The following is a 12,257-nucleotide window of genomic DNA, read 5'->3' as shown; positions in this document are numbered from 1 at the left end:
GTGTATGGGGATGAGGAGACAGTGGAGGAAACCGTCTCGGATCTGCACGATATTAGGTTCCGCAAATTTCCGTCCACACCGGTGCCATTAGGGGACTATATCTGAGGATTGTGTATGGGGATGAGGAGACAGTGGAGGAAACCGTCTCGGATCTGCACGATATTAGGTTCCGCAAATTTCCGTCCACACCGGTGCCATTAGGGGACTATATCTGAGGATTGTGTATGGGGATGAGGAGACAGTGGAGGAAACCGTCTCGGATCTGCACGATATTAGGTTCCACAAATTTCCGTCCACACCGGTGCCATTAGGGGACTATATCTGAGGATTGTGTATGGGGATGAGGAGACAGTGGAGGAAACCGTCTCGGATCTGCACGATATTAGGTTCCGCAAATTTCCGTCCACACCGGTGCCATTAGGGGACTATATCTGAGGATTGTGTATGGGGATGAGGAGACAGTGGAGGAAACCGTCTCGGATCTGCACGATATTAGGTTCCGCAAATTTCCGTCCACACCGGTGCCATTAGGGGACTATATCTGAGGATTGTGTATGGGGATGAGGAGACAGTGGAGGAAACCGTCTCGGATCTGCACGATATTAGGTTCCGCAAATTTCCGTCCACACCGGTGCCATTAGGGGACTATATCTGAGGATTGTGTATGGGGATGAGGAGACAGTGGAGGAAACCGTCTCGGATCTGCACGATATTAGGTTCCGCAAATTTCCGTCCACACCGGTGCCATTAGGGGACTATATCTGAGGATTGTGTATGGGGATGAGGAGACAGTGGAGGAAACCGTCTCGGATCTGCACGATATTAGGTTCCGCAAATTTCCGTCCACACCGGTGCCATTAGGGGACTATATCTGAGGATTGTGTATGGGGATGAGGAGACAGTGGAGGAAACCGTCTCGGATCTGCACGATATTAGGTTCCGCAAATTTCCGTCCACACCGGTGCCATTAGGGGACTATATCTGAGGATTGTGTATGGGGATGAGGAGACAGTGGAGGAAACCGTCTCGGATCTGCACGATATTAGGTTCCGCAAATTTCCGTCCACACCGGTGCCATTAGGGGACTATATCTGAGGATTGTGTATGGGGATGAGGAGACAGTGGAGGAAACCGTCTCGGACCTGCACAATATTAGGTTCCGAAAATCTCCGTCCACACCGGTGTCATTAGGGGACTGTATCTGCGATAAAACTCTAGTGCGAGGTAGTGATGGCTGGGCGACTTATTCGTAGAACTAGCCTGGATAGCACCGTGCACTTCGACCTCCGTGATATTGGCAGGCAGATCCATCATTGCATCCCCAGGACCTGAGCCAAAGGAGAGTCTGGAGACCATCGCAATGCTGGCAGGATGGTGACGTTGTTCAGAGTACAGCTTCACATAATGTGCATGGAGGCAAACACCTTATCGCGCTGGGTATCTAAGCACTTCCCACCAACAGCCGCAAAAACATTAATGAAATTCCTCTTACGGTGGCGCCGTTTCGCTATCACGTGATACACAGACGGATGCTGTTGTGTGAACACGTCGTGTGTGCATGAACTCACCACAGCTCCTTCAAGATGACGTCGAGAGAGGGCAGTGAGCTGTGCCTTGGCACAATCTGCCATCGCGTGACGCTCTGGCTATTCAAGCATCGTAGTACATTCCCACAGGATTTTCTTTCTTTCTTTCTTTGGACCTTTATCCCGCTGCCACGTGTGGTCGGCCGTGTTAGTATGGATTTGACAGTGTTAGTTGCAGAGGGTAGCCAGATGCCCTTCCTGCTGCCACTCTGAACCCCCCGTTATGTAAGTCGTGCATCCCGTCTGTCTGCGTTTAGTGTAAGCCATGAAATAGTGTCTGTGAGTCGTGTAATGAGGTGGAACGTGGGGACCAGACCGGTATTCACCTAGTGGGATGTGGAAAACCGCCTAAAATCCCCATCCAGGCTGGCGGCATACCAGCCCTGTTAATCAGCCAGGTGGATTAGATCCGGGGCCGGCGCGCCTACCCGAGTCCAGGAAGCTGCGCTTTAGCGCTCTCAGCTACCCTGGTGGCTGTACATTCCCGCAGAATGGTGAAGTAGAAATCCGTGATTTCTCTAAATCACTCCAGGCAAATGCCAGGATGGTTCCTTTGAAAGGGCAAGGCCGACTTCCTTCCCCATCCTTCTCTAATCCAATGAGACCGATGACCTCGCTGTTTGGTCTCCTCCCCCAAACAACCCAACCCAACCCAACTCTTCTCGAATTCAGAGTAGTGCTGCATCATTTGAGGACTCTACACTGGTTTCTAGCTACCGCGGACACAGCGGTATAAAACATGTTTTCGTCCATTTTATTTGTATACCAGAATGTATTTCAAGAAAACCATTGTAATTACAGGGCAATTTCCATCTCGCATGGGAAGAGAAATGGAACAATTTTTGTGAGATATTCACAACGTGCTGTAGCACATTAGCACATGAAAACAAATCGCCACTGTCTGCTGAACAAATTTAGTTTTTGTTATTAAAATTTTGTACAGCAGTTCCATTTTACCGTCTATTTGAAGTCTGCTTGTGTGTTAAATTGTCACATTCGAAATTTCCATTGTCGCGTTATATTCTGTGAGCTATTCCTACCGTCTGCTGTTTATAAGAAATTTATTTGCGGATGATGATTCTGGACGGTCAAAGAATTATCTCTCACTTAACGCCAAGATCATAAAGTAGACTTTCTACTGGACTCTCGTTTTCCGAGTATTTTTCATCTAATTCATTTGGATCATTTCAGTCTCTGACCCTCACAATTTAATCTTTGTCAAGTTTTCTCTTCGAATGGAATTTGTTTAGTAAATAACGAGAATATGTTGAAATGGTAAGTAATAAATGCTGCTACTGCACGTACATCATCGAATATTTCATCATAGCAGTAAATCTTAGGGAATGTATACACTATTATTTCTAATCGACAATGAATAACACTTCGAGTGATCGGGCAGCTGCTAATAGCGAGCAGCGACAATGCAGTTCATCTCGCTATCTCCCTAAACTCGTCTGTTTAAGACAACGTGCGTGAGGCGGCAGGCGTAAAAACACGTAGAATAAGTTTCGTGTGAATGGTGGTCGCACAGTAAAGAGAAATACTTCACTATTGCGTTACTCAGAAATGCTATCAGCGCTTCATAAACATAATTTCTCTGGGGACGCACTAGCGTCGCTGCGAAGCAGAATTCCGTGTAAAGCTAATTAAGGAGCAAACACACATGTGTGCCCCATCCCAGTGGGAGGATATGATGACACGCTGAAAGGTGCACTCAACACACACAACGTTCCGCTTCGGCGAAACAATTTGGCTTCCAAAGGGACAATGTCGGGCGGAATAATTCACGAGAAAATGTAGCGCAAATAGTGATCGGTAGCGGGTGGAAAGTTCGTTTGCATATACCATGGGCTTCGCACAGGGGTGCTGTGAATCTAAAAAGGTTTTAAGCAGTTTCCGAATAGCTCTTACTTGAACCGCGATCGATGTAGTCTAAATGCGACATTATAATTATACCGATTGTTCGTCATTAAGCTGCAAAAAGGACGTTGACAATTTTTCGAGTTGTTTCCAGTTGGTAGTGATATAAATATTATGAACCTAAGATTTTTTTATTTATGTTTTTTTTATTTATGAATTTCGCAAGCTATGGACCGCATAAAACTTAAAACTTATGTTTCTTTTTCTTCCTAACTTCCCAGTACTTCATTTTCTCTCCAACTGCTCGTCTCTGGTCACCTATCCACATTCTCTTGGGTCGAGGTTTTGGCTCATCTTCTTCATAGTTTGCGTTTTCTATCAGTATCCTGAAGTGATACCTGTCACATATTATTTCTTCTGTAACACCTATTTTGTTGGCATCTTTCTTTGCTGCTTCTATCGATCTTACAGTTTCTTCAGCTTACTAACGTAATTAAAAATTTTCTTTCTAATCCGTGTTTCTTCAATTCTTTTTAAATGTCCATAAATTTTTGAGCGTCTTTGAATGCGATTATTTGAGCTTCGAATTTCAGCTAAGACGTCAGGCGCTGTGGATCTTAAGACATATTTTACGTTTCCCACAATGTCTCGTTAAGGAATAAAGTTATCGGAACACATTTGTCCCCAGATTCAAGCACTCAAGAATTTGCGTCTGCAGACGAAAGTAGAGAACCTTATTAATCCTGGTTTGCATGTAATACGATATGGAAGTCGACAGATGAAACTCGCTTCAAACTGACGCAACTGCGTTAAGCAAGTTTCTGAAAGCCACATTGATAGTACTTACTGAGGTGCCGCACGTTAGATAGGGCGCTGCTGGTAATTTGCAACGAGGGAGTGCGGGGTTTGAGAGGCAGGTACTGACATAACCGCTTAATGGCGAGCGTTGTTAATTCGCATCAGACCAACGTGACGCCAATAAATGGAAGGGTAGCCGTTTCTGAGCGTCATTGGCGGCAGGTGTAGACACACACACATACGCACACACACACACACACACACACACACACACACACACAAAGTTTTCGTCATTGTTTCGAGAATTATTGTTTGATACAGAGGTAAGTTCACTTCTGAAAATTTTTTGTTGTGATATTAAGTATTATGAGAAGTAAATCATATTTGGAAGTGATGAATTAGTTGCACGTGCAAGTGACTTCGAAAATACTGTTTGTGTGAAATGCCCATCATTAGGCGTTTGTGTACTTTTATCAGCGCCAGCGAGACATGCAATAAAGTGAAATGAAAGCAAATATTTCCGTTGAATTTTACCACAAGAACACTTCAGCGACCAGATGTATATATATGCCAGGGCGTGCTAAAATGTATTACCTCCGAATTTCTCATGGGAAAATTCTTAATACTTTTCAGTTAAAAAAAAAACGTTATTGACATTTTACATCTTTATTTTTCATGTGTACATATTTGTAACCGTCTGCCATTAGAGGGCTCCTAATTGCAGCGTGTAACATGGCGATGTGTAACGTAACAATGTCGCTGCACGAAAAACAGTGGTCGGCCGGAGTGGCCGTGCGGTTCTAGGCGCTACAGTCTCGAACCGAGGGACCGCTCCGGTCGCAGGTTCGAATCCTGCCTCGGGCATGGATGTGTGTGATGTCCTTAGGTTAGTTAGGTTTAATTAGTTCTAAGTTCTAGGCGACTGATGACCTCAGAAGTTAAGTCGCATAGTGCTCAGAGCCATTTGAACCATTTTTTGAAAAACAGCGTGCTCTAATCGAACTTCGAATTCCAAGCGTTCTCCCACTCGTGAAGTACCGTCTCCTTTAGCATGACAATGCCAAACCACACCCGAACGTTGCGATATCTGCAACAATCCGACGCCTTGGATTCACCGTCATCGATCACCTTCATATGGTCCTGGCGTGGCCCTATCCGATTTTCCTCCGTTCCAAAAACTTAAAAAACACTTTGGAAGACTTCTCTTTGATAGTTATGGAGCGCTGCAAGCAGAGGTGAAGTTGAGGCTCCGTCAACGAAGTCAAGTATTCTGCAGTGACGGTATCAACAGACTGGTCTCTCGTTTGGAGAAATTTGTTCGTCGCCAGGGTGACTGTTGAGAAACAAGTAAGTAGACATGAAGAATAAAGATGTAGAATGTTAACAACGTTTGTCTTATTTAAAAAGCGTGAAGTACTTTCGCATAAAAAAAGATTCGGAGGCTATACTTTTGAGCACACACTCGTACTTTATTACAAATTTCCGATAATTCATATAAACATCCAACTGGACTCATTACATTTCACTGTTACAGCGATGTGGAAATGCTAATGAACTTCTGAGGCTTCCGTTCATGGATTCCCAAGGTTTTTCGCTCCACGAAATGAAAACGGATATTACAAAGTTCGTGCATCGCCTGCGCAGAGTAACTGACAGTTTAAAAATATCCGTGGCAAACGAAATCATCTACTAGAATTCAGATGAAGAATAGTGGATACACTCTGCAAGCACGGAAAAGACAAAAAATATACGAAGGCCTCGAGCCATATTAAGGAATGATTATTGTCTCAGTATACAGAGAAATGCAAAGGTATAACAGACTAGATTGTGAAGGACAGACAGTATTCACGCATCGTATGTGTGATGTTCATTTGTGTCTGAAAAAAGAGAATAAACCATTTCCGACAGTTTCACGAGTAAGGCTATTTAGTGTTATACATAATAATTTAAAGTGTATGCCACCATGTATTTTTTCATTTTTAATCATGTAAATCCTATCAATGCAACATCACATTTATAAATAAAAATCTTTTACTGTATGGGGTGCTGTAAGAGTTCAATTTTCAAATGTCTGTGGAAGTATCCCACATACCCGATTATGCCTGACAGATATAACATATCTACTCATATATGTAACACTTTATTAACCGTTATGAAATATGAGTTTTCGTATTTTCTTTCAACCCGAAGTTTGTTGAGGTAATAAGGGGTTAATTCTTATAAGTCGCCTACTATAAAATTCGGCTGGATAAGAGGTCCTTCACCACAATATTAAAACAAAGGGATTTTTTGTTAAAAATTTTTGTGGTTCGGACGCCTTTATAGTGCGAGCCCCTAGGCGTAGATAGGTAGAGCATAAGTGAGACTTGCTATACAGGATGTTTTTTTTTTAAAGTGTCAGATATTCATAAAGAAGGTAGTACTGATCGGAAACAGTGGAAAAGTTACTACACCGCTCAAAAGAATGAGGGGAACACGTATATCAACGGCCGGTATGTTGAATCTGTTTCGATACCGGCGGTGCCTGCCGTTTTATTGTATTCGCTTTCAGTGTAGGTAACAATCTACATCCAAATCTACGTGATTACTCTGCTATTCACAGTTAAATGCCTGGCAGAGGGTTCCATGAACCACCTTCAAGTCGTCTCTCTACCGTTCCCCTCTCGAACGGCGTGCGGGAAAAACGAGCACTTAAATTTTTCTGTGCTAGCCGTGATTTCTCTTATTTTATCGTGACGATCATTTCTCCCTATGTAGGTGGGTGCCAACAGAATGTTTTCGCAATCGGATGAGAAAACTGGCGATTGAAATTTCAAGAGAAGATCCCGTCGCAACGAAAAACGCCTTTGTTTTAATGATTGCCACTCCAATTCACGCATCGTGTCTGTGGCACTGTCTCCCCTATTTCGCGATAATACAAAACGAGCTACCCGTCTCTGAACTTTTTCAATATCATCCATCAGTATCACCTGATACGGATCCCACACCGCACAGCAGTACTTCAGAAAAGGGCGGACAAGTGTGGTGTAAGCAGTCTCTTTAGTAGATCTGTCGCACCTTCTAAGTGTTCTGCCAATGAATTGCATTGGTTTGCTCTACCCACAACATTATCTATGTGATCGTTCCAATTTAGGTTATTTGTAATTGTAATGCCTAAGTATTTAGTTGAATTTACAGCCCTCAGATTTGTGTGACTTATCGCGTAATCGAAATTTAGCGGATTTCTTTTAGTACTCATGTGAATAACTTTACACTTTCCTTTATTTATTCGCCATCTGTTCTGTGTTACGCATTACAGTGTCAGGTGAACCCTCACAATGAAGTGAGTACCGGTGACCCAGTGTTCTCTTGTGGGTTACACAGATGGCAGTTGGCATTTGTGGACATTTTATTCTACCAAGAACAGGCAATGCTACATCTTAAAAAAACGCGAGTTGCAAGGACGGCCTGTTTGATCCAAAACAGATGGGCTTTCTGTCATTTTGTTACAGACGACAATGCCTCTCTGCGTTTGATTCAAAGGTAGTGGCCATGCTGCAGGGAGACAGGTCAGTACAGAAGGCGAGTTGGACAAGTTCGCCGACGCATTACAGCCTCACGTGAAGACCGATATGTGGCCATCTCTGCATTGCAGTGTCGTACAGATACCGCCAGGGCGCTGAAAGGCGATCTCAGAAGGGCAACTGGAGCCGCTGCGTCCGAAATCACACAGTAATGAACAGGTTACGGAAAAGGGCCTTACGATTCAGACGTCCTATTCGAGTACCCCTCTTGTCGAGACAACATCTTGCAGCTCGCCTTCAGTTCTGCCGTACTCGTCTCCACTGGCAACTTTGTTACTGGTGAAACGTGTTGTTCACACACGAGTCCAGATGTCCTTTGATGGTGATGCCTATATTCGTGTGCGGGGACCAAATGTTGTGCAGGAAACTGACAGATTTTCAAACTTCTGTGATGTCATTGGGAGGATTCAGTTTTGACAGCTATACGGATCTTGTCGTTATCCATGTCCGCCTTACCGCCGGGCAGTACATCGAACTCATCCTGTTGCATACGGTGGTGGCCCGGAATTCCTTCAAACGCCGGGGCCCATTTGACAGGCGTCAACAGGGATGTCTTGTGAAGCCTGGGCGTGGAAGTAATGGAATGGCTAGTGGTGAGCCCCGACGTAAACCCCATCGTGCACATATGGGACCTGCTTGACAGACGTGGTCGTCGTGTTCTACCACAGACTCTCCAAGAACTCTCATGGGCTCTGTGTAATGGAAACGGAAACAACGGGTGACCTCTGTAGACTTATACGGAGCATGCCACGTAGGTGTAAGCATATGATAAACGCTCACACGTTACTGAATCTCTCAGAGCCCAATGAAAAGCAGACGGGGTGACAGGCTGAATCATTATTTCCACTTTGTATTCGACACCTGCCGAACATTTCAGTTATTTTTATGTGATCATTTGAGGATGTAGGGATGTTTCGTTGCGTACATAATTCGTGAAAGATAATGTATAATTTGATAACATACATACTCCTCAACTATTGCTCAGCGGAACAGAGCAGACGCCCAAAAATCATATTGCCTTACTTCTTTTGAGCAGTGTATAATTATATGTCCGGAAACCAATACTTGTTGAGGGCCGTCCGCAGTGGACGAGCGGTTCTAGACGCTACAGTCTGGAACCGCGCTGCCGCTACGGTCGCAGGTTCGAATCCTGCCTCGGGCATGGATGTGTGTGATGTCATTAGGGTAGTTAGGTTTAAGTAGTTCTAAGTTCAAGGGGACTGATGACCTCAGAAGTTAAGTCCCATAGTGCTCAGAGCCATTTTCACCATTTTGAAATTGTTGAGGTATGGGCCGTTTACTTGTGACGAGTAATGTGTAGGATCTGATAAACTAGGAAGGATTCATAAGAGATGGTATACTAAATTACCACAATACGACCTTGTGGGCAGATGCAAATCCTCGCGCTATCGTGGAGGCGAGGCAACAGGACCGCTTCCGTGTCACTGTATGGGCAGCAATTGTCGCTGACGGACTGGCAGGTCCAGACGCGTTACGAAACAGATTAACAGGTGCCATGTATCACCGATATCTAAGCGACTTTTGAAGAATGTTAGTTACCTTTACAGAAAGACGGCGATTGTAGTTTACGCAAAAGCAGGCCACAACCCCATGACCTGTAGATCCTGTGACAGTACCTCAACACAACGTTTCACGAGTGACGGGTTGGTTGAGGTATTCCGGTAGGACGGCTTCCCGCTTCAACGGGCCTGAATCCATTTGATTTCTGCCATGGTGGCAGTTGAAGGCATAGGTGTACGCCCGACCCATCGACAATGTGCAGACGTTTCAGGAAAGCGTGGACATACGAGGTGTGGCTAGAAAAAAGCCGGACTAGTACTGGTGAAACAATAAAACGAATGCAATAAGGCTGAAAGTCGCGTGGCCTGTCACGTGACTCTCGCTCCGCCTACTGCTCGAGTTTCATCTGCCTCCTGCACTCAGTCTGCCCGTGGCATCTGTTTTAAGTAGTTGACGTTTTGTCTGTGCGTCGGAAAATGTTGAGTGTACAGAAAGAACAGCGTGTTAACACCAAATTTTGTTACAAACTAGGAAAATCTGCAAGTGAAACGTTTGTAATGTTACAACAAGTGTACGGCGATGATTGTTTATCGCGGACACAAGTGTTTGAGTGGTTTAAACGATTTAAAGATGGCCGCGAAGACACCAGTGATGACACTCGCACTGGCAGACCATTGTCAGCAAAAACTGATGCAAACATTGAAAGAATCGGTAAACTTGTTCGACAAGATCGCCGTTTAACAATCAGAGCAGTGTCTGAGTTAACAGGAGTTGACAAGGAAAGTGTTAGGCAGATTCTTCATGAAAGTTTCAACATGAACAAAGTGTGTTCAAAAATGGTTCCAAAGTGTCTCACAATTGAACAGAAGGAACGCCGAAGAATGATTTGTTCTGACATCCTGGAAAACATTGAAAGTGATCCCACCTTCTTAGAAAATGTTATTACTTGAGATGAATCGTGGTTTTTTACTTACGATCCCGAAACTAAACACCAATCGATGCATTGGAAAACTCCTGGTTCTCCACGACAAAAAAAAGCACGAATGTCAAAATCGAAATTCAAGGCAATGATGATTGTTTTTTTTGACATCAAAGGGATTGTGCACATTGATTGGGTACCAGAGGGACAAACAGTGAATCAGCATTACTACATTAGCGTCCTGGCTACCCTACGTGAGCGAGTACGGAGAAAACGGAACGATTTGTGGAGAAAAAAGTCATGGATCCTTCACCAAGACAATGCCCCAGCTCACAGTGCGTTGTCAGTGAAGACGTTTTTGGCAAAACACAACATTCCCATCTTAGATCATCCACCCTACTCACCTGATTTGGCCCCCTGTGACTTTTTTCTTTTCCCTAAAGTCAAGTCAGCTTTGAAAGGAACTAGATTTGAGACTGTTGAAGCAGTAAAAGAAAAAGCGACGGAAGTAATGTATGGACCTACCGAAAATGATCTGCAGCATTGCTATGAACAGTGGAAAATTCGTATGGAGCGGTGTAGAGACCGAGGAGTAGAGTACATTGAAGGAGATAACATGAAATTGTAAATAATTGTAAATAAATGTTTTTTCCAGCATCAGTCCTGTTTTTTTCTAGCCGCACCTCGCATAACACAATCCAAAAACAGCAAGGTATTTCAAAAAGTGCGTGATTCACTGCGAAAAAGCGCTGAAGGATGTGTGAGGATGGGTGGCTACCACGTGCAGCACTGCCTATAGTGTCTACTTGCGCGTAACAGACAGATGGGAATGATGGGGCACGCTGGCCCATATCTCAGCAGGTGTTGGTTTCCAGACGTACCGTGATAGAAACCGTTCTTCTAGTTTTGACCAGTACCTCCTGCAGGACTACGCGACACTTTTTCTAAACACTTTGAATGTACGTAAGGCCTAAGCAGACAGTAGGAGAGGCAGGAGAGGGAGAGACCCACCGTGCGTCCCGGCGCCTGCAGGGCCGCTGGTCCCGGAAGCACATGACCTGCGCCACGTTGAAGAAGACGGCGCCCAGCGTGTGCGCCGCGGGGGTGTCCAGCATCTGCAGGCAGCGCTTGAAGCGGTGGTCGCAGTCACAGTGGGACCTGCACAACACCAGGCACCACACTCAGGCAGCGCACACACCTCAACGTGATCGCTGTTTCCGGAGCAAGCATTACTTACTGATTTTTACTAGTATAAATCACTCGGGTTTGCAGCCAAATGAGCTCGTGGAAATGGCAGCATTTCGACGCACTCACTCGGCTCGAAATCCGAGAGCTCTATATTAATTTAATTCCCTGAGAAAGAAAATGAGGTCGTGTTTCTTTTTATTTATTTATTACTAACTTTAAATTTAATGTCTGTGTTGTAATGTACATATACAGGGTGTTACAAAAACGCACGGCCAAACTTTCAGGAAACATTCCTCACACACAAATAAAGAAAAGATGTTATGAAACTTCCTGGCAGATTAAAACTGTGTGTCCGACCGAGACTCGAACTCCGGACCTTTGCCTTTCGCGGGCAAGTGCTCTACCAACTGAGCTACCGAAGCACGACTCACGCCCGGTACTCACAGCTGTACTTCTGCCAGTACCTCGTCTCCTATCTTCCAAACTTTACAGAAGCTCTCCTTCGAACCTTGCAGAATTAGCACTCCTGAAAGAAAGGAGACGAGGTACTGGCAGAAGTAAAGTTGTGAGTACCGGGCGTGAGTCGTGCTTCGGTAGCTCAGTTGGTAGAGCACTTGCCCGCGAAAGGCAAAGGTCCCGAGTTCGAGTCTCGGTCGGGCACACAGTTTTAATCTGCCAGGAAGTTTCATATCAGCGCACACTCCGCTGCAGGGTGAAAATCTCATTCTGAAAAGATGTTATGTGGACATGTGTCCGGAAACGTTTAATTTCCATGTTAGAGCTCATTTTAGTTTCGTCAGTATGTACTGTACTTCCTCGATT

The 12,257-nt window shown here is 44.7% G+C and overlaps 1 protein-coding gene across 1 annotated transcript in view; it reads right to left on the bottom strand.

The window, feature by feature from the left end:
• The window catches only part of LOC126419591 (phospholipase A2-like), a 148,381-nt gene that overhangs the window by 23,965 nt on the left and 112,159 nt on the right, over window positions 1–12,257 (bottom strand). Inside the window, exon 4 of the mRNA XM_050086777.1 lies at window positions 11,259–11,405. Coding sequence (XP_049942734.1) covers window positions 11,259–11,405 — 147 coding nt within the window. The remainder of the gene's footprint in view (window positions 1–11,258; window positions 11,406–12,257) is intronic.

The sequence above is a fragment of the Schistocerca serialis genome, chromosome 9 (genome assembly GCF_023864345.2).
Source record: "Schistocerca serialis cubense isolate TAMUIC-IGC-003099 chromosome 9, iqSchSeri2.2, whole genome shotgun sequence".
Lineage (NCBI taxonomy): Eukaryota > Metazoa > Arthropoda > Insecta > Orthoptera > Acrididae > Schistocerca > Schistocerca serialis.
Note: the sequence above shows the minus strand (reverse complement) of the source record. Positions and strands in the feature narration are given on the sequence as shown.